Source organism: Oryx dammah, unplaced genomic scaffold, assembly GCF_014754425.2.
Source record: "Oryx dammah isolate SB20612 unplaced genomic scaffold, SCBI_Odam_1.1 HiC_scaffold_19, whole genome shotgun sequence".
In the NCBI taxonomy this organism is placed as follows: Eukaryota; Metazoa; Chordata; class Mammalia; order Artiodactyla; family Bovidae; genus Oryx; species Oryx dammah.
The window spans coordinates 5,494,542-5,518,537 of NW_024070203.1; the positions used below are offsets into that span (position 1 = coordinate 5,494,542).

The following is a 23,996-nucleotide window of genomic DNA, read 5'->3' on the forward strand; positions in this document are numbered from 1 at the left end:
TGTTCTAAACATATCATTTGTACTATCTTTAATAGTCTTTGATATTTTCTTTTACTTCTTTCCTCTGTCTCAACATCAAGCAAATCAATACAGAGCCTCCTTGACTGATGATGAGTGGGTTACATTCTGATAAGCCCATTGCAAGTTGAAAATACTGTAAATTGACAACGTATTTCATACACCTAACCTATCAAACATCATTACTTAACCTAGCCTACCTTAAATGTGCTCACAACACATTAGCCACAATTTGGGCAAAATCATCTCATGCAAAGCCTGTTGTACTGAAAGTAAAATCAAGATGGTTTTATGGGTACAGAATGGGTGTATCACAATTGTTCACCCTCATGATTGTGTGGCTGGTTGGGAGCTGTGGACCACTGCCCAGCATCACAAGAGAGTAACTGCATATCTCTAGCCCAGAAAAAGATTGAAATTCAGAATCCTAAGTGTGATTCCTACTGAATGCGTACCACATCTCACCATCAAAAGGTGAAAAATCATGAATGAGGGGCTATCTGTATATCTATTTAACAGTATAATACATCACTGTTTTTGTCTATGTGTTTCCATACATGGTCCTCTTTTCCTTTGGTCTTATATAACTTCCCTAGTTTCTTGTTTGTAAAATGGGGAATTTAGACATCTTTTTTAGTCCTACCCCATAGAATTATCCTAGAATGACATTTATTAATGACTTCCTTTTCTTTTTGAAAACTCTCATCCAAGTCTTTTTTTTTTTTTTCACCTATGTAATATTTTCAGTACATCTCACAATGGTAAATCACTCTCACAAAGAGAAGTCAGGAGAGAGCCAAGATGACGAACAAGTTCATCGATCCACACAAAAATCGCTTAGCAAATATCTGTTACATTCCAGATAACTTGGAGGCACTGGGGACACAGCATTGCACAAAACAAAGCCTTTGCCTCACAGACTTACCTATAGCGAAGAGAACAGGGAGAGAGACAAAGAAGAACCCATGGAAATATATAATATGCTAGGTGGCAATATGTGCTGTGTTGAAAAGTAGATTACACTGAGTAGGAAAGACTGGGAAGTGAATGGATTGCAATTTTGTATATTGAGAAGGCTTAACCAGTAGGCTTGCCAACAAAGGTCTCTCTAGTCAAGGCTATGGTTTTTCCAGTAGTCATGTGTGGATGTGAGAGTTGGACTATACAGAAAGCTCAGCGCTGAAGAACTGATGCTTTTGAACTGTGGTGTTGGAGAAGACTCTTGAGAGTCCCCAACCAGTCCATCCTAAAGGAAATCAGTCCTGAATATTCATTGGAAGGACTAATGTTGAAGCTGAAACTTCAATACTTTGGCCACCTGATTGTGAAGAGTTGACTCATTTGAAAAGACCCTGATGCTGATAAAGATTGAAGGTGGGAGGAGAAGGGGACAACAGAGGATGAGATGGTTGGATGGCATCACCGATTCAATGGACATGAGTTTGAGTAAGCTCCGGGAGTTGGTGATGGACAGGGAGGCCTGGCGTGCTGCAGTCCATGGGGTTCCAAAGAGTCAGACACAACTGAGCGACTGAACTGAACTGAACTGAACCAATAAGATGACATTTGAACAAATACCTGAAGGAGCTTGTTTACAGAAAAGATAATAGTCATAATAAACATGAATTTTGACCAAGTTACTTCAAGTTTTCCTTGGAGTTTTTAAGTTCTGAATAAATTCAATTCACATGAAATCTTAATTATGTCCTTGTTACCTTGATGTTTTCAAGGTGTTTTCTCTGGATTTTCTCTCGAATCACCTGGGATGTTGATTAAAAAGGTAGGTTCTTTGGCTTCAGGAACTTTGAGATTGGGGCTTAACCTAGGAGCAGGCATTCTAACAACTACTCCCTCCACTCCTCATAATTTTTAATCCACATTACACTGTAGAATAATGGACACAAAACAGGGGCTTCCCAGCTGGTTCAAGTGGTAAAGAATCTGCCTGCTAATGCAGAAGCCACAGGACACAGGTTCAGTTCGATTCCTGGGTTGGGAAGAGCTCCTGGGAAGGAAAGAGCAACCCACTCCAGTATCCTTGAGGGGATAATCCCATGGACAGAGGAGCCTGATGGGCATAGTCCATTGGGGCTGCACAAGAGCTGGATATGACTGAAGTGATGACTGAGCATGCACACACATACACAGACACACATCAGAAACAACATGGCTACTTTACTCTGCTTTTCTTTGAAGTGTTCAAATGTTCAGACCTCATATTTCACAGTAAATTCCTAATCTGGAAACCTCTTAACTTTCCTGTACCTTTCATAGCCCTCTTGAAACAAAAAAATGTCCTCTCATCTGTAGAGGAAAAGCAAGCTTGTAGACAAAGCTTCTAAGGGCACGGAGAAGGGCAGTGACCTCCTTGTGACTGTTCCAACATTTCCAGGGCTCTGGGTCACATGTTCCAGGGCAAGTTTTTTTGTTGCATCTTCCTGTGATTGAGTGCATTGAGTTCTTGTACATGAAGAGGAGAGAGACTGTCCAACAGACATTACAAAGCCTCTATTTCTGAAATTTTATATGTAAAAGCATTACATTAAAAAGACCTGGATTTTGCTAAGCTTATCCTCCACTTCCATCGCACTTTTAATTGTAATTGTTAAATAACTGCACAAACAGATTTTGGGAATTTCTAAGAACATTCCCAAAACACCTGATCTGACCCACCAAAGACTAGTTTATATCTTGCCTATAATTCAAATACTTCTTGAGAAAAGCCACATCTTAAAATCCTCAGGAATGCATTCTAAGGGAAGCAAGATTCTAGTAGAGGTAAATCTTTCCACACTCATATCTCTGACAGGTCACTAAAATGGATCAGTGAGCGGGAGCCCTTTCTGGAGCCCTTTCTCTATATCTTTTAACAAATAAACATCTTTATAATCCCTGAATAATATAATATACCACCTAAGGGGATGATGCCATTGAAAATAATATGCAGCTCAATAACAGGAAACCATTTGTTCCTTGTTCTCCACACTTCTTCTTAAGGTTTTCAAGAATATTTTAGTATTTTTAAATGATACTTAAAAACATCTAGTCTAACTCGTCTTTTTTGATAGGGTAGCTGAGATACATCTGGAGTCCAAAGAACCTCACTGAGAATGCAACACTGTGTTATTGATTAAAAGGACATGGAGACAGAATTTTTCCACTTATTTGCATGAGTTTTATAGAAAGCAAAGCATTGAGAATCAGTTAAATCAAGAAGATGGAAAAGAAAGAGCTGTCTTTAGGAAAAGCAGAATGGTATATAGGGCAGTGAAGTGAGAAATGTAGAATATGGTTCTATCAGGACAAGTCACATCCTCCAGGAGCTGGCAGCTGTTCAGTTAGTACATGGGGAGGGCATGCATCTAATTCAGCTTCTGCTATCTAGATACTCAGGAATCCACATTAACCAGATGACACTGATTTTGTGGATGTGATAACAGCTTGCTTCTCTGATTCCTTAGCTATATCACCAATCACAGAATGTACATTATTTCCTGACATATATATTTTCTATTGAAATAGAGGAAGTAGTAAAAGTAGTACCAGTATCAGAAATTATTTACATGTATATCTTTCAAAGAAAATCACTGTCTTCACATATATGTCTTAGAGTAGTCTTCCTCATATATGACTGCTAACTAGATTCCATATAGATATAGCATACAGCTTTCCTTCTTCCTTTAAATCCAAAAGGATGTAACAATGTGTCCCAGTAGTATTTTCATGGGGTCCTGGCAGAAACAAGAGCTGGCTGGACTGTTTTGGATAGTTTCAATGTATCAGCTGCCAGCAGAGAAGTTTTCTCAGCTGCTTTAAGAGCACAACACATCTACAAATGTCAGAGTTGCTCCTGGCATCCTCCAATTTTCCCTAAGATCCCACTATCAGCTTACAGTGGCCATTCTCATTGTCTGGCATGATAATCAGCAGGCCAAAATGTAATCTGTAGTCGCTGACTGATTTTCACTGAGAAATATATGATGATTATTGTAGTTTATCTGTTAAGGTACACATATATATTATTTTCATAATGAAAACTTGATTTTGCAACGTTCCAATGCAAATACAGGTTATTAGTTGTCTATTGCTGCTACTACAAATTAACACACTCTTAGCAGCATCAGTTCTGTTCAGTTCAGTCGCTCAGTCGTGTCCGACTCTTTGCGACCCTATGAATTGCAGCACACAGGCCTCCCTGTCCATCACCAACTCCCGGAGTTCACTCAAACTCATGTCCATCGAGTCAGTGTTACCATCTAGCCATCTCATCCTCTGTCGTCCCCTTTTCCTCCTGCTCCCAATCCCTCTCAGCATCAGAGTCTTTTCCAATGAGTCAACTCTTCACAAGAGGTGGCCAAAGTATTCGAGTTTGAGCTTTAGCATCATTCGTTCCAAAGAACACCCAGGACTGATCTCCTTTAGAATGGACTGGTTGGATCTCCTTGCAGTCCATGGGACTCTCAAGAGTCTTCTCCAACACCACAGTTTAAAAGCATCAATTCTTCAGCGCTCAGCTTTCTCCACAGTCCAACTCTCACATCCATACATGACTACTGGAAAAACCATGGCCTTGAACAGACGGACCTTTGTTGGCAAAGTAATGTCTCTGCTTTTCAATATGCTATCTAACTTGGTCATAACTTTCCTGCCAAGGAGTAAGCGTCTTTTAATTTCATGGCTGCAATCATCATCTGCAGTGATTTTGGAGCCCCCCCCAAACAGCTTCCTGATGGCTCAGAGGTTAAAGCGTCTGCCCGCAATGTGGGAGACCCGGGTTCGATCCTTGGGTCCGATCCCTGGGTCGGGAAGATCCCCTGGAGAAGGAAATGGCAACCCACTCCAGTATTCTTGCCTGGAGAATTCCATGGACAGAGGAGCCTGGCGGGCTACAGTCTATGGGGTCACAAAGAGTCGGACACGACTGAGCGACTTCACTTCACTTCACTTCAAAAATAAAGTCTGACACTGTTTCCACTCTTTCCCCATCTATTTGCCATGAAGTGCTAGGACAGGATGCCATGATCTTCATTTTCTGAATGTTGAGTGTGAAGCCAACTTTTTCACTCTCCTTTTTCACTTTCATCAAGAGGCTTTTTAGTTCCTCTTCACTTTCTGCCATAAGGGTGGTGTCATCTGCATATCTGAGGTTACTGATATTTCTCTTGGCAATCTTGATTCCAGCTTGTGCTTCTTCCAGCCCAGTGCATAGAACAACACAAATTTATTATCTCACAGTTTCTCTGTGTCAGGAGTCTTTGTGAACCTAGCTAGATTTCTGCTCAAGAGATTCACAAGGCTGGAATGTTAACAGGATTGGGAGTCCTTTCTGGATATGGGGATGAATCTGCATCTAGGTTCATTCAGGGCTCAGCATAATTTAGCTCCTGTAGTTGTAGGACTGAGGTCGTGCTTTCTTTGTTGACAACCAGGGGTTGTTTTTAGCTTTTAGAGTCTGCTCATATTCCTTGGCTTTCGGTACTATTCCTTCTTCTTCAAAGTCAGCTATGGCAGGTTGAGTCCTTATTACCTTGCATCTCTCTGACCATAGCTGAGAAAGGCTTTCCAGTTTTAATGGTTCATGTGAATTGGACCGACTCACATAATTTAGGATATTTGCCCCATCTCAGTGTTCTTACCTTTAATCACATCTTCAAATTCCCTTCTGACCTATAATATAATCAAGTTATGGGGGCTAGGATGTGGGCATCCTGGTGGGGGCACATTCCCTTTACCATACAGGGGGTGATAATACATGCAGTCCAAGGACCGAATCTGGCTTGCTACCTACTTTGGTAAATCATATCTGTTGTAACAGAACCACACCCATTTTTACATACTGTCTACAGTTGTTGTCACACTACAATAGTATAACTGAGTAGATATGACAAGGACCATTATAACTCATATGCTCAAAATGCCTGACTCAACTGAAACTGTTTGCTCCCACAATAGCATAATTAGACTAAACCATTTTGAAGAATAACAATGTTGTATTATGAATAAAAATAAACTGAATTTGAGATGTAAGTGGGAAGAATGCTTACTCAAGTTTAGGAATTTAGGATATAACCAAAAAACTGTAGCTAGAGAAGAATTTCTATCTCAATTTTAGCCGCTGGCAGAACCATCAATCTGCTTCTCTAGTTAGCATTTCAAGACTCTCCCATTAAAACTACCAAGAATTTTGAGCAGCAAAACATCAGAAATCTCTTCCAACTGGACACAAGCTAGGATAGAAAAGTAACTTAAAAAGTACAGGGATACAAATATCCCTCTATGGAAGTTATAATCGCATAGACTGAATGCATTCTTTAAGCTCTGCCAAGTGATTTTTAATTCCTTGGATTGTTATTGGCCTGTGCTATTCATGAAAATACCCACTAATTAATGTGGGGATTTCTCTTTATTGTTTCTCATGCCTCCTAATGGTAAAAAGCATATTCATCACAGTTTTCCATTGTGTTTTCCACTATGATTTACAAAGCCATGGCTCATGACTAATTTTAGTTTATAAACATGAAACAAACTCCTTAATTTGTTAGGTAGATCCTATTAGTATACAAGCAAATAAGGCAAAGAAAATAAAACCTACAAGCCCAATTCCCATGAGATCATTTGTAAATATGATCAATTTGTGAACTACAAATAAACCCAGTAGATTTTTCTTAATACTGAAGGATAGCAGGTTCACCCTACCTAGACCATGAAAGCTGTTACTCAGGGAAAAAAAGAAAAGGAAAGAGAAAAATTGACTGCAGAGACTGCAGGCTAGTGTGGGCCTATCTATCCCTCTACCAGAAATGGAACTCTATTAAGACATTTTGTTTGGCAAAAGGGGACTACAGGCTTGCAAAGCTGATAGAGAACAAGATAACTTAAATTCTTCTAACTCATCTTTAAAGATAAGGATGTTATATATCTTGGAAAGTCAGCATGCCCAGATCAGTCAGGACCAAGGCATCTTAATGGGTGTGTGTGTGTGTGTGTGTGTTTCCTTATGTGTGTACTTACAGACCCATTCGACTCCCCTAATTTAGGTCCCAATAATTACTTTCAATAAATGTATTAACTTTCCTTGCACATTATGGAGTCTAACAATATTTAAGTAATATAAACATGGAAAACAAAACTACTTTTCTCAGAAAAGCAAATTTGGTATTTCTAATAATCACGCAATTTCTGTGTTCAAGTGCTAAAGACCACAGAATTGGACTCTGCAAATTATAATAATAAAGTCATGAGCCTAGAAAACTGAACTAAAAATAGTATCTTACTCTTTAATGACTTATGAGCTGGTTAAAACTGCAAATGGCTTTGCTGAATACAGTATGGAATTTCAAGATTCTATGTTCTATTACCTAGTCCTACCAGTTCCCAAGGGTCTCATTATATATAACATGCTTTAAATGCTATTTGTTAAAAAGCCTGTTTTTTTTTTTTTTAAAGAACACTTTTTTTTTTTTTAAACAAACACTAACAGGCTTTTCCCTAGACTCATTAGAACTATTAATTTTCATTCTTCCTTTTCCTGCACATGGTATATGCAACAGATAAAATTTGTAAATCCTTATTCCCTTCTGAGCTTAGTTAAGTGCAGCAGATACATTTGCTATAAGAAAACAGGTGAAAGTAGACAGTGTTGATATTAGCAAGATATCGTATTTGAAACAGGTCAACTTTGAAGGCAATACCAGTGATAATATATCTGTGTCAATATAGTTATAATGAAATTTGTGTTTGTTGTAATCCACTTGAACTTTCATGTTTGAGATACATCTTTTCTTCACATTTTAGTGAAGAATACTTTATGCTAGCTTAGGCTCTTTTGACTATCTCTTCAATGAAAATAAAATAAAGTCAGAACATACTTTATAAGACATTCAATAAACCAGTCATATACTCCTTCCCTCAGTGAACAATAAAGTCTTTAAGACAGTCTCACGTGCACAGTGAGTATAAATACAGCAGGCACAGAGACTTCAAGCAGTAGAGCGTGAAGAGGTGTGTGAGGGAGGGATTTATAAAGTGGAGGAAAGACAAGCGATGAAGCAGCAAGAGTGTTTCCACCATGTGGCCTGGAGTCAGGTGGCCTCCGAGGACGCGCACAGGTGGGTGCTGCTCTGACCGGGGCACGCCTCGAGGCATTTCTTCTCCAGAGTAAACTCTTCTCCCTCAGCCCCTCTGTGTAACAGACTTGTCTATATTATCTCAGATCCAGGTCTTTGGCGCTGGGATAGTATTGTTTTGGGAATCTAGTCAACTCACTCACTCAAAATACTGAAAGAACCAATTCTCAGTGACTTGGTAATCAGCTCATCATGCTTATACTCTGACTCACTGCCACTCCAGAATCTAGCTAGGGCTTCATAAAATGTATTGACCATATACTCTAGTTTCCATACGTAGAAAATAAATTTAGAGGTGCTGTATCTCTTTGAAATTGAATTGACAAAATATGCTGCCAGAAAAGTGTGACTCAAAGCTTAAATATGTTCATTTCAAATAGTTCTATTCAATTGAAATAATGAGACTGTTTTATCAACACTATTTTAAAGTTAATCTTTCTTCAATTTATGAGAAAAATACCATTTAATTAACATGTTCTTTGAATTCTCAATAGTGATTTAATCTTTATTTAGGAAAGTTTTGTGAATGCTCATTTAGAGAAGTATTTTCTCCCTAAGAAACAGAGAGCGATGCAGGCAATTAATATCTCTTAATATTCTTCACCAATGCTTATAACTCAATAGACATTACCATGATAAATATATATATACAAACAAATATGTAAACAAATATTTTATAATACATGTGGAACAAGCAAAGAAACAATTTCCTTTTTCAAAAGTAATGTCGAAAGTATCTCTTAGTTTTCAGTTCAGTAGTGATATTAGAGCCATTATAAGTTATGAAGAAGTACATATAATAGAAATAAGACACACTGTCAAAGTTAGAACCAGTATGGACACATTTTGGCAAAAGTGGGAAAAGACCTGATAGTTAAAATATTAATCATAATGTTTAAAATCAGTGCTGAGAGATGTGAGGTTTACATTAAACCTCACAAGCCAGAACAGCTAAACCTAAGAAGCCAGAACCGCTTTTTAAAAACTGGTTTATAGGAAAGATGATTGTCATTTTTTAATAAAATGTATCTGAGTTCTTTAATATCAGAAATTATAAAATACTGGGAAAAGTACAGGTTTTATAACTAAAGGATGTGAGAATAAATTCCATTATGTCATTCATTTCGGGAAAATGACAATCACTTTGTGCTTTCATTAACTGTATGTAAAAGCCAAGTTCATAGAAAATTTTCAAGGAGTAATAAAAAAAAGAACTATGTATGTGCAACATAGGAGATGGTCTTACTTGAACACAGGCATTGTAAAAGCATAATTAAGAAAGTCTTAATAGGAATCATCTTCTTTGCCCCTTAAATCAATGAGTTAGGTATTTGAGGTGAACGTATAAAGGATAAGTATATGGTTTAAATTTCCGTATAGGGCCTAAACAAGGTCTGAAGAATTTCATTTGCAGTTGGATGAATTCTTATCATTCTGGATGGAAGATTTGGATTTTGATCACTGCAACACCCAGGTAGTTACAAGGAGCCTCCTCTGATCCTGAGTGTAGAACTTTAAAAAGCCACTCCACCCACTCTCCAACCCTGGGGTACCCTGCAGACAACACTCCCCGTTGCATTGTGTCTGCAGCTTCTGCTGCTGCATGCATCTTACACGGTAGTCTTCCTCACCAGGTGGTGAGACTGGTTCCCATTTGACATCCCCCACTGCCTAGCTTAGAGCCCAATAAAGATGTAGGAACTAACAAACTATTAAGTACTATATTGGAGAAACTGAGAGTCCTATTATGAACAAAAACATAGGATAATATGTCATCTTGTTTCTACATAACACATATCTTCATAACAGATAAATTCATTTGCAACTCTGAAGTGTTTAGAAAATGTGTTCTGGTCTTATTAGTCAACAGAATGACTATTAACCTTTTGAAAAGGTTAATTCTATAAGAAACTCAAAGCTAAGTGAATGATACTTACATTAGCCAAATGAGCTAGCTCTATCTCCAGGAATGAATCCGTTGTTTTGGGTTCAGGCCTTATGGTGACCACGATGATTTTGGAATTGACGACAGTATAATTTCTGAAACAGAATAATTATGATTAAAAGGAGAAAGGATTGAAAAGGAATATTAATTTGTATGCTCAGTACATGTTGTGATGACACTTTTAATAAATGTATCTAGGCAAAGACATAGAAACTGCACAAACAGATTTAAAACATGATCCTGAAGTAGTATTCATGGAAAGATATAATTGATTTCTTGCTATAAATATACCCTACCTGGAACTAGAAAGCTTTAAAGGGAAAAAGCTATTGGTGACTGTTACCAGTTTAAATGCAGGAAAGATAGAAAAGCAATAGCGCCAACAAGCTTTCGATTACTTAAAACTGATTCACCTGTGAGATAGATGCATTGTGAATTCAAACCTTCAGGCAATCTTTAAACGAATATAATCCATTTATCTCAAGGTGGACTTAACAGTTTTGCTATCCAGGAAACCAGATACTTTTCTTGCAAAGTGCTGTCTTGGCATTTTGTTTTAACTTTTTCAAAATTCATTATGATGAATGACTGGTAAGTAGTGTAGAATGAAAGCAAGTAGAATTTAAATATCAATAAACGTTGCTAATTACTGAGCATCATTCATTTCAACAAAATAGATTTTCAGGCCACTTCTTTATCTCAATATGCTAGATATAAGGAACACATTTGCATTTTGAAATATCTCACCAATATAGTTCCCTCACAAAGAAGTTTTCAAAATAATTATAAGCTACAAAAAATACCTACAAGTATATAAACCTATAAAACTGAACCAGATGTTTCTTGCACATGTTTTTATCCAACAGGTATAAAGTGTTTTACACCTTCTATTATATAGAAATTTAAAGATTTTATTGTATTTGAGCTATTTGAAGATGTATACATTCCTTCCTTCTTGATTTGAAATAAAGCACCTGTTCTTCGATAGATCATTTATTATTCTGGGGAACTCACAACAGGTATCAAGACAAACTCACTTAATTTTTCCATCTTTTTTTGTTTTTTAAGGCAATATTTATAGTTAATAAATTTATCAGTTTTAAGTCAGTAGTCAAAAGCTTTCGGTAATTGTACCAGCAAATCCAGACAACCCTCCAGTTTGCTTAAGACTCTTTATACTTGATCCTTTCCCATCTCCATGGTTCCAGGAAACCACAGACAGGTTGTCACTATAATTATGCCTTTTGAGAATTTCATTTAAATAAAATCATACAGTACATACACATGTGTGATTGATTTAATTCACATACCATAATGCTTCTGAGATGCATCCATCCTGTTTCTCTTTATAGCTAAGTAGCATTTCATGAAATGCAATTTCTGATCTACTCATCATTTCAGTGAGCAACATTTAGGATGCTTCTGATTTTCAACTTTTATGATTTTGAGTAGCTATTCCATATTTGCCTATTATGAATAACTAGTATGCATACATTCTAGATGACACATATTTTCACATGTCTTGAGTATGATTAGAATTGCTTGCTCATGTGGTAAAAGCATGTTTAATTTTTTAAGTTACTGCCATATGGTTTTCTAAAATGTCTGTATCATCAAAGTCATATAATTCCAATATTGTAGAATCATGTTGAACCTCACATTCTTTGTGAAAATCATTTCTCTAATGAGATAATCTTTGCCACAAGATTTCACCAGAAAAAAAATACCAAGTATACTACACTTGGAGGAATATTTGAGTGGGATAACATTTTAACCCATCTCTCATGTATTTAGCAATGTCAACTAACAAAATTCTTAAACACTCAGGAAGCTTCATTGTATCCAGTCTAACAACAAATAGTTAAAAAAAAAAAGGCAATTTGTTTTTCATATTCTTTAGAGGAGTGTGTTTGCAAACAAAGAAGGGTGGTTCACTGTTATTTATTTCATTTAATGTTAATGAGTCAACTGAAGATAAGATATATTGAGAAGGATATAGAAGTAAGCTCTAAATGCCAAACTTCCTTTGCAAACTGACTTTTTCCTGTTCTTCCATGAGCAGAAGCGATCAGGGGACCAAATGAGAGTAGATGGAATTAATTGCGAGTTGATGTTAGATGGTTAATTATATTAGTAGATCTGACATGATTCCCAGAAACAATATATACATATATATATCATCATACATATGTGTGTGTGTGTGTGTGTGTGTGTGTGTGTATAAAACACTTGGAGGTGGGGAAAATGTTCGTGTGTTACCACCAAAAATAAAAAAAAATAAAATAAAATATGGAGATTTCTCCCACAGGACAGTCCTAGGACACAGACACAAGTTTCCTTCTCAGGAATGAATATACTTTAGTTCAGGGAGTTTACCTGAAACAAAAATATTTACACATTACTCAAATTCAGTCTACTCCTTTATTCTGGTCTTGTTTATAATCCTGTTTTCCTGCTATAAATAAAACCAAAAGATTATAAAATGTTAATTTTAACAACTATTAAATTGATATTATACAGAAACTGTATTATTTTAGAAGATGTATAAGTGAATAATTTATTGGAATATACAGATGTGAGGATTCCAAATAGGAATTTATACTTTGTTAAGATATTTATGAACTTCTCTTTGTATTTGGGCTTGTGGAGATTTTAGCCTCAGGAAACTGGGCTGTGGAGAACCAAGTGGCTTAGATAAGCTACTTTCTGTAGAGTATTTAGTCTGTTGCTCAATTAGCCTGGTGGAGAAGGTTTTAGAAGATTAATTCCACCTTATGGTTTTTGGTAAGTATGTGTGTATATGTTAGGGTTAACTTCTATGCAGAGTACATCATGAGAAATGTTGGGCTGGATGAAACACAAGCTGGACTCAAGATTGCTGGGAGAAATATCGATAACCTCAGATATGCAGATAACACCACCCTTATGGCAGAAAGTGAAGAAGAACTAAAAAGCCTCTTGATGAAAGTGAAAGAAGAGAGTGAAAAGTTGGCTTAAAGCTCAACATTCAGAAAACTAAGATCACGGCATCTGGTCCCATCACTTTATAGCAAACAGATGGGGAAACAGCGGAAACAGTGGCTGACTTTACTTTCTTGGGCTCCAAAATCACTGCAGATGGTGACTGCAGTCATGAAATTAAAAGACACTTGCTCCTTGGAAGGAAAGTTATGACCAACCTAGACAGCATATTAAAAAGCAGAGACATTACTTTGTCAACAAAGGTCCGTCTAGTCAAGGCTGTGGTTTTTCCAGTAGTCATGCATGGATGTGAGAGGTGGACTATAAAGTTGAGTGCTGAAGAATAGATGTTTTTGAACTGTGGTGTTGAAGAAGACTCTTGAGAATCCCTTGAACTGCAAGGAGATCCAACCAGTCCATCCTAAAGGAGATCAGTCCTGGGTTTTCATTGGAAGGACTGATGCTGAACCTGAAACTCCAATACTTTGGCCACCTGATGTGAAGAGCTGACTCATTTGGAAAGACTCTGATGCTGGGAAAGATTGAAGGCAGGAGGAGAAGGGGATGACAGGGGATGAGATGGTTGGATGACATCACCAACTCAATGGACATGAGTTTGAGTAAACTCTGGGAGTTGGTGATGGACAGGGAGGCCTGCTGTGCTGCGGTTCATGGGGTCACAAAGAGTCAGACACGACTGAACAGCTGAACTAAACTGTGTATGTATAGCAGGGAGAGAAACTGTGTATTCATATGTGTAATAACTTTATTTAGAATACATTTGGGAAGGGATATGCATTAATGTATTTTTGCAGTTGGATGTTCTTATCACACTTATGTGAGCACCCCCTTCACTATGTGTCACTAATAGGTACTAGCTCTATCACAGCATCCACTAATTCTATGCATGTCTCCTTCCATAAGATTTTAGTTCAAGGAGGACAATATTAGTATCCAGCATTTATGTATCCTGAGTACATTATATTTGGCACATTTTAGTGATGACACATATTTGAATCACACTGACAATATACCAAAAAATATTAAACTTTTGACCAAGTTTTAAAATATAATGTCAGTATCATAGTATCCAAATATTTAGTGAAGGAAAAGCAAGCAAATACACATTATGCAATAGTTCCTTTTAAAAAATATGCAGTGTACAAAATTACTTTAATTTATTCCATCAACTTATTCTAATTTGCATAAGTGAATAGCTGGCTCCTTGTGTGTCATGTCAGACTTTGTGATCTACTAATACTTCCTGGCTGGGTTCACATTTGTATTCACTGCTAGAAAAGCAGATCTTACAGCTAAATGGATTTCGTGACTAAAGTAATACAGTTCTTTCTTGTCCTTGAGATTTGTGCTAGCCAGAACCTAAAACATTTTAAAATGTGTAGAGTTCTTTATTCAAAGAAGGCTCAAGTTATTCTTCACATTATTAAAGAGGCTTAAAGTGCATAGGGTACATGAACCATATCTTAAAGAGAGTAAAAAAATGTGAGGACAAAATGCAATGTAGCTCTTTACAAGAGACTCACTTTAGGTATAAGGTCATAGACAGGCTGAAAGTTAAAGATGTAAAATGATACTCCTTAGAGATGGTAACCAACAGAGAGCAAGAATGGATATATTTCTATCAACAAAACAGACTTGAAGCAAAAACTATACTAAGAGACAAAGAAAAACATTAGTTAATGATAAAAGAGTCAATTCACCAGGAGGATATTTAACAATTATAATATATGTACCTAAAAAGTAGTTCTCACACTGCTGTAAAAGTCCTAGGGCCCACAACAGATTCCCCAACCTGGGGATCTGGCAAAGGGACTGAGAACCCCCAGGGGAACTTGACTTTGGAGGCCAGTGGAATTTGATTACAAAACTCCCACAGGACTGGGGAAACAGACTCTTGGAGAGCACCAACAAAACCTGTGCAGCAGGATCAAGGAGAAGGGAGCAGTGATCCCACAAGAGACGGAGCCAGACTTGCCTGTGAGCATCCAGGAATCTCTGGTGGAGGTGTGGGCTAACAGTGGCCTGCCATAGGGTCAGGGGCACTGAATGCGACAGTCTTGGGGGTTGTGGGGGAATGCTGGCATAAATCCTTTTGAAGGAGGTCACCTACTATAGTTTGGTCTCAGGCCTAACTCCCAGGAGGGAACACAGCCCTGCCTATCAACAGAAAATTGGACTAAAGATTTACTGAGCATGCCTCCCCCGCCCCCCAACCCCAGATCAGAGCAAGACCCAGATTACCCAATAGCAAGTGCCTCCCATCAGGAAGTTTCCACAAGCCTCTTATCCTTATCCCTCAGAGGGCAGACAGAATGAAAACCACAGTCACAGAAAAGTAACCAAACTGATCGCATCAATCACGGCATGTCTAAATCAAAGCAACCATGAGCCAGGCTGTGTAGGGCCATCCAAAATGAACAGGTCATGGTGGAGAGTTCTGACAAAGCGTGGTCCACTAGAGAATGGAATGCCAAACCTTTCAGTATTCTTCCCTTGAGAACCCCATGAACAGTATTGGTAGGTAGGTAGAATAGGAAAAAGGAGTCCCAATTGGTGGTAGCTAAAAGACACAGGGAAAGCATGTGAAAGGGAAACAAAAGAAAATCCATTGACTGGAATGAGAAACTCAGATGAAACAAACACACCCCCTTCCTGGCTAACCCTAATTTGCATAGAGCAAGAGAGGGAGAAGGAAAAACAAACTTATAAAAGAGGGAGCCAAGTCAAGTTGAGGCCTCTCCTTTGGGGTTGACCCACCCTCACACCTTGGGGGCGTACTATCCTTTGTTTGCCGAATAAAGGTCTGAGCTGTAAAAAAGCTGTAACACTGGTCCACCATTTCAAATCTTTGTTGCAGTGCAACAGAACTGAGGAAATTAAACCACTCACCCAACAAAATGAGAAGGCAAAAGGATATGACACTGAAAGAGGAACTCCCCAGGTCTGTAGGTGCCTAATATGCTACTGGAGAAGAGTGGAGAAATAACACCAGAAAGAATGAAGAAACAGAGCCAAAGCGAAACAACACCCAGTTGTGGGTGTGACTGGTGATGGAAGTATAGTCTGATACTGTAAAGAAGAATATTGCATAAGAACGTGGAATGTTAGGTCCATGAATCAGGGTAAATTGGAAGCGGTCAAACAGGACATGACAAGTGTGAACATTGACATTTTAGGAATCAGTGAACTAAAATGGACCAGAATGGGTGAATTTAATTCAGATGAAAATTAAATCTACTACTGTGGGCAAGAAGCCCTTAGAAGAAATGGAGTGACCCTCATAGTCAACAAAAAGTCCGAAAGGCAGTACCTGGGTGCAGTCTCAAAAATGACAGAATGATCTCTGTTTCCAAGGCAAACCATTCAACATCACATTGATACAAGGCTATGCCCAAACCAATGAAGTCAAAGAAGATGAAGTTCAATGGTTCTATGAAGACCTACAAGACCTTCTACAACTAACACCAAAAAAAGATGTCCTTTTCATCATAGGGGATTGGAATGCAAAAGTAGGAAGTCAAGAGACACCTGGAGTAACAGGTAACTTTGGTGTTGGAGTATGAAATGAAGCAGGCCAAAGGCTAACAGAGTTTTGCCAAGAGAACACACTGGTCATAGAAAACACTCTCTACCAACAACACAAGAGAAAACTCTACACATGGACATCACCAGATGGTCAATACTGAAATCAGATTGATTATATTCTTTGCAGCTGAGGATGGAGAAGTTCTATACAGTCAGCAAAAATAAGACTGGGAGCTGACTGTGGCTCAGATTATGAACTCCTTATTGCAAAATTCAGACTTCAATTGAAGAAAGTAGGGAAAACAACTAGACCATTCAGGCATGACCTAAATCAAATCCCTTACGATTATACAGTGGAAGTGACAAATAGATTAAATGGATTAGATCTGATAGAACTATGGACGGATGTTCATAACACTGTACAGGAGGCTGTGATCAAAACCATTCCCAACAAAAAGAAACAAAAAAAGGCAAAACGGCTGTTTGAGGAGGCTTTACAAAGTGCTGAGTAAAGAATAAGGGCAAAAGGCAAAGGAGAAAAGGAAACATATACCCATTTGAATGCCAAGTTCCACAGAACAGCAGGAGAGGTAAGAAAGCCTTCCTCGGTAATCAATGCAAAGAAATAGAGAAAAACAATAGAATGGGAAAGATGAGAGATCCCTTCAAATAAATTAGAGATACCAAGGGAACATTTCATGCAAAGATGGACACAATAAAGCACAGAAATGGTATGGACCTAACAGAAGCAGAAGATATTAGGAGGTAACAAGAATACACAGAACTATACAAAAAGACCTTAATGACCCAGATTTCCATGATGGTGTAATCACTCACTTAGAGCCACACATACTGGAACGTGAATCAAGTGGGCCTTAGAAAGCATCACTATGAACAAAGCTAGTGGAGGTGACAGAATTACAGCCGAGCTATTTCAAATTCTAAAAGATGATGCTGTGAAAGTGCTGCACTCAATATGCCACCAAATCTGGAAAACTCAGCAGTTGCCACAGAACTGGAAAAAGGCAGTTTTCATTCCAATCCCAAAGAAAGGCAATGCCAAAGAATGTTCAAACTCTTGCACAATTGTACTCATCTCACATGCTAGCAAAGTCATGCTCAAAATTCTCCAAGCCAGGCTTCAACAGCATGTGAACCAAGAACTTCCAGATATTCAAGCTAGATTTACAAAAGGCAGAGGAACCAGAGATCAAATTGCCAACATCCATTGTATCACAGAAAAAAACAAGAGAATTTCAGAAAAATATCAACTTCTGTTCTACTGACTATGCCAAAGCCTTTGACTGTGTGGATCACAACAAACTGTGGAAAATTCTTAAACAGATGGGAATACCAGACCACTTTACCCACCTCCTCTCCTGAGAAATCTTTATGCAGTTCAAGAAGCAATAGTTAGAACTGGATATGGAACAATGGACTGGTTCAAAATTGGGAAAGGAGTATGTCAAGTCTGTATATTATCACCCTGCTTATTTAACTTATATGCAGAGTACATCATAAGAAATGTCAGGCTGGATGAATCACAAGTTAGAATCAAGATTTCCAGGAGAAATATCATAATCTCAGATATGCAGATGACACCACCCTTATGGCAGAAAGTGAAGAGGAATTAATGAGATTCTTGATGAAAGTGAAAGAGCAGAGTGAAAAAGTTGGCTCAAAACTCAACATTCAGAAAACTAAGATCATGGCATCTGGTCCCATCATTTCATGGAAAATAGATGGGGAAACAATGGAAAGAGTGACAGACTTTGTTTTCTTCGGCTCCAAAATCAATGTGGATGGTGACTGCAACTGTGAAATTAAAAGATGCTTGCTCCTTGGAAGAAAAGTTATGACAAACCTAGATAGCATATTAAAAAGCAGAGACATTATTTGGCCCACAAGAGTCCATAGTCAAAGCTATGATTTTCCAGTAGTTATGTATGGATATGAGAGCTGAATAAAAAAGGCTGAGCAAAAAAGAATTGATGCCTTCCAACTGTGGTGCTGGAGAAGACTCTTGAGTGTTCCTTGGAAAGCAGGAGATCAAACCAGTCCATCCTAAAGGAAATTAGTCCTAAATATTCATTGGAAGGACTGATGCTGAAACTGAAGCTCCAATACTTTAGTCACCTGATGCAAAGAGCTGACTGATTAGAAAACACCCTGATGCTGGGAAAGGTTAAGGGCAGGCAGAGAAGGACGACAGAGGAAGAGATAGTTGTATGGCATCACCAACTCAATGGACATGAGTTTGAGCAAGTTCTGAGATGGTGAAGAAAAAGGAAGCCTGGCGTGCTGCAGTCCATGGGATTGCAGAGTAGGACATGACTAGTGACTGTACAACAACAATAACTGAAAGAACAAAAACTACATGATAATCTCAACTGACACAGAAAATTCAGTTGAAAATTTCAATACTGTATCATGGAAACAGACATAACCTAGAAATAGAACTGCCATATGACCCAGCAATCCCATGCTGGGCATACACACCAAGGAAACCAGAATTGAAAGAGACACGTGTACCCCAATGTTCATCACAGCACTGTTTATAATAGCCAGGACATGGAAGCAATCTTGATGTCTATTGGCAGACAAATGGATAAGAAAGCTGTGGCACATATACACAATGGAGTATTACTCAGCCATTAAAAAGAATGCATTTGAATCAGTTCTAATGAGGTGGATGAAACTGGAGCCTATTATATAGAATGAAGTAAGTTAGAAAGAAAAACACCAATACAGTATATTAATGCATATATATGGAATTTAGAAAGATGGTAATGATGACCCTATATGCGAGACAGCAAAAGAGACACAGATGTATAGAACAGTCTTTTGGAGTCTGTGGGAGAAGGCAAGGGTGAGATGACTTGAGAGAATAGCATTGAAACATGTATATTATCATATGTGAAACAGATGGCCAGTCCAGGTTTGATGCATGACACAGGGTGCTTTGGGCTGGTGTACTGGGATGACCCAGAGGGATGAGGTGGGGTGGAGGATGGGAGGGGGCTTCAGCATGGGGAACACATATACATCCATGGCTGATTCATGTCAATATATGGCAAAACCACTACAGTATTGTAAAGTAATTAGCCTGCAATTAAGGTAAATAAATTAATTTAATAAAAATTTTAAAAATTAAAAAAAAAATAGAAAGGAAAAATCAATGTAAACCTTAAAAAAAAAAGTTCACCCAATTAGGTTTAGAAGGAATGTACCTCAACATAATAAAGGCCATTTGAAAAGCCCTCAGCTAACATCATTCCCAATGGTGAAAAACTAAAATTGTTCACTGTAAGTTGATGAAGAAGGCAAACATGCAATATACTGTCACTTTTATTCAAGCTAGACCTAGAATTGTTAACAGGTAGGGGTTTTGTAATAGCCTAACAATCAAGCAAGTAAAAGAAACAAAAAGCAACCAAATTGGAAAGGAAGAAACAAATTTATCTCACTTTGCATATGAAATTATCTTAACATGTAGAATACCCTAAAGATTCCACAAAAACCCTCTTAGAACTAATAAACACATGAGCAAGGTATAAGACGTAAAATTAACACACAAAAATCAGTTGCAGTTATGTACACTAACAATGGGGGTTCCCTGGTGTCTTAGTGGTAAAGAATCTAGCTGCCAATTCAGGATCCCTGGGTTGGGAAGATCCCCTGGAGAAGGAAATTGCATTCCACTCCATTATTTTTCCCTGGGAAGTCCCATGGACAGAGGAGCCTGGCAGGCTATAGTTCATGGGGTCACAAAAGAGTTGGACATGAATTAGCAAACTGAACAACAACACAAACAATGAATAATCCTAAAAGGAAATTTTTCCAGATGTTCAAGCTGGTTTTAGAAAAGGCAGAGGAACCAGAGATCAAATTGCCAACATCATGGAAAAAGCAAGAGAGTTCCAGAAAAGCATCTATTTCTGCTTTATTGACTATGCCAAAGCCTTTGAGTGTGTGGATCACAATAAACTGTGGAAAATTCTGAAAGAGATGGGAATACCAGACCACCTGACCTGCCTCTTGAGAAACCTATATGCAGGTCTGGGAGCAACAGTTAGAACTGGACATGGAACAACAGACTGGTTCCAAATAGGAAAAGGAGTACGTCAAGGCTGTATACTGTTACCCTGCTTATTTAACTTCTATGCAGTGTACATCATGAGAAACGCTGGACTGGAAGAAGCACAAGCTGGAATCAAGATTGCTGGGAGAAATATCAATAACCTCAGATATGCAGATGACACCACCCTTATGGCAGAAAGGGAAGAGGAACTAAAAAGCCTCTTGATGAAAGTGAAAGAGGAGAGTGAAAAAGTTGGCTTAAACTCAACATTCAGAAAACGAAGATCATGGCATTTGGTCCCATCACTTCATGGCAAATAGATGGGGAAACAGTGGAAACAGTGTCAGACTTTATTTTGGGGGGCTCCAAAATCACTGCAGATGGTGATTGCAGCCATGAAATTAAAAGACACTTATTCCTTGGAAGAAAAGTTATGATCAACCTAGACAGCATATTGAAAAGCAGAGACATTACTTTGCTAACAAAGGTCCGTCTAGTCAAGGCTATGGTTTTTCCACTGGTCATGTATGGATGCGAGAGTTGGACTGTGAAGAAAGCTGAGCGCTGAAGAATTGATGCTATTGAACTGTGGTGTTGGAGAAGACTCTTGAGGGTCCCATGGACTGCAATTTGCAAGGAGATCCAACCAGTCCATTCTAGAGGAGATCAGCCCTGGGCATTCTTCGGAAGGAATGATGCAGTACTTTGGCCACCTCATGAGAAGATGTGACTCACTGGCAAGGACTCTGATGCTGGGAGGGATTAGGGGCAGAGGGAAAAGGGGATGACAGAGGATGATTGGCTGGATGGCATCACTGACTCGATGGACGTGAGTCTGAGTGCACTCTGGGAGCTGGTGATGGACAGGGAGGCCTGGCATGATGCAATTCATGGGGTTGCAAAGAGTCGGACACGACTGAGCAACTGAACTGAACTGAACTGAAAAGAAAATTAGGAAAGCAATCACATTTGAAACAGCATCAAAGAGAATAAAATACTTAGGAATAAACTTAACCAAGGAAGTAAAGAATTGTATGCTGAAAACCAAAAAACATTGTTGAAAGAAATCAAAGATGATAGGACCAAATGGAAAGACATCCTTGTTCATGAACAGAAAGACATAATATTGTTAAAATTTCCATAATACCCAAAGCAATCCGCAGATCAATGCAACCCATTTCAAAATCCTGATGACCTTTTTGCAGAAATAGAAAAAAATTCTGAAATTTATATGGAATCTGAAAAGATTGTTTAGATATCTTTAGAAAGAATATGAAAGCTGGAGGTACTATACTTCTTGATTTTAAAACATGTTACAAGGTTATAGTAAGTCAAAACAATACGGCACTGGCATAAAGACAGATGATAGAACATATAAACATCAGTTGAATAGAATAGACAGCCTAGAAATGAACCCTCACATATATGGTCTAATTATTCTTGACAAGGTTGACCATAAAATTTGAAACAATAAAACTCCTAGATTAAAACACAGAAGAGCTTTATGACATTGAATTTAGCAGTGATTTCTGATATGACACCAAAAGTACAGGCAGTAAAAGTTAAAATAGACATATGATACTACACCAGACTTAAAAATAGTATAGTAAAGGAAATAATTGTCAGAGTGAAAAGTCAAGTATGTAATAAGACAGAATATTTATAAGCTATATATGTGATAAATGATTATTATTGAGAATATATAAATAAATTCTAAAGTGAAAACAAAGAATAAGACTGAGAAATGGACAAGAGACTTAATTATCTCTATGAAGGTTATATGTGAAAGGTCAATAAGTATATGCAAAGACACTCAACCATCATTAATTATCATGGAAAGGCAAATCTAAATCACAAGAAATATCACTTCACGTCCATTAGGATGGCTGCTGTCAACGAAACAGAAAATCATAAGCGGTGAGTAGGTTGTGGAGAATTTGGAAGACTTCTGCACTGTAGGGGAGAACGTGAAATGGTGTAGCTGCTATGCAAAACGGTACACAGATTCTTCAAAATTCAAAAGTTTAGTTACCATATGATCTAAAAAAATCCCACTCCTAGTTATATATCCTAAAAAAACTGAAAACAGGATCCTGAATAGATATTGATATACCCATGTTCACTGCAGTACTATTCACAGTAGCCAAGAGGTGGAGGCAACCCAAATGTCTATTGACAGATGAATGGATAAAGAAAGTAAGTTAATACAAATAGGCTGGAACATTACCCAGCCTTAAAAAAGAAGGAAATTCTGTCCTATTTTACAACGTGGATAAGCTTTGAGGGCATGATGCCAAGTGAAATAAGCCAGTAACAAAAAGACAGATACTGTATGATTTCACTTATACGAATTTTCCCTTAGTCAAATTTTCAGAAGCAGAAAGTAGAATGGTGGTTTTAGGGGTTAGGAGGAGGAGGTAAAAGGGGAGTTGCTGTTTAAGAAATATGCAAAGTGAAAAAATTCTAGAAATCTGTTGCACAATAGGTATCATAGAGTCAACACTACTATTCTGTACACTTTACAGTGGTTAAGATGGCAAATGTTGTGTGTTTTTTTACTACATTTTGGGCTTTCCAGGTGACACTAGTGGTAAAGAACTCGCCTGCCAATGCAGGATATATAAGAGAGGTAGATTCAATCCTGGGTCGGGAAGATCCCCTGGAGGAGGGAATGGCAAGCCACTCCAGTATTCTCGCCTGGAGAATCCTATGGACAGAGGAACCTAGTGGGCTACAGCCTATGGGGTCACAAAGAGTCAGACACGACTGAAGTGACTTAGCACTAAAAAAATGTAATGCAGTGTTAAAAAACAAGTATATCGTGCAAATTACATATAGCCAGATAAGATACAGTAAAAAGGAGTTAATGATTTAGTGAACATATTAAAACTACTGTAGCCTCTTTCTATTTTTAAAAGTATAGTTCATGCAGCTTCTAACCTGAAAGCTTTCATAATTGTTTTAAATGAGCTTTACAATTAAAATAAAACCAAAATAAAATAGGTGATTTCATATATTCCAGGAAATGGAGACTGCATCAAAATCATTAAGCTAAATACATTTACTTTAAAAAAAATAGTTTTATATTGAAGTATAGCTGATTTACAATGTTGTGTTAGGTCAGGTATACAGCACAGTGATTCAGTTATACATATAAATACACCAATTAATTTTCAGATTCTTTTCCCATATAGATTAGTACCGAGTACATTGTATATCTTCCTGTGTTATATAGTAGGTCCTTGCTGATTATTTACTTTATATGACATAGTGTGTATATCTTAATCCCAAACTCCTAATTTATTTCTCTTCCCCTTTC

General features: G+C 37.8%; 1 protein-coding gene across 1 annotated transcript in view; it reads right to left on the bottom strand.

Moving 5' to 3' along the window:
- Positions 1 to 23,996, bottom strand: part of ADGRB3 (adhesion G protein-coupled receptor B3) — an 880,035-nt gene that overhangs the window by 371,178 nt on the left and 484,861 nt on the right. Inside the window, exon 16 of the mRNA XM_040261415.1 lies at positions 10,082 to 10,184. Coding sequence (XP_040117349.1) covers positions 10,082 to 10,184 — 103 coding nt within the window. The remainder of the gene's footprint in view (positions 1 to 10,081; positions 10,185 to 23,996) is intronic.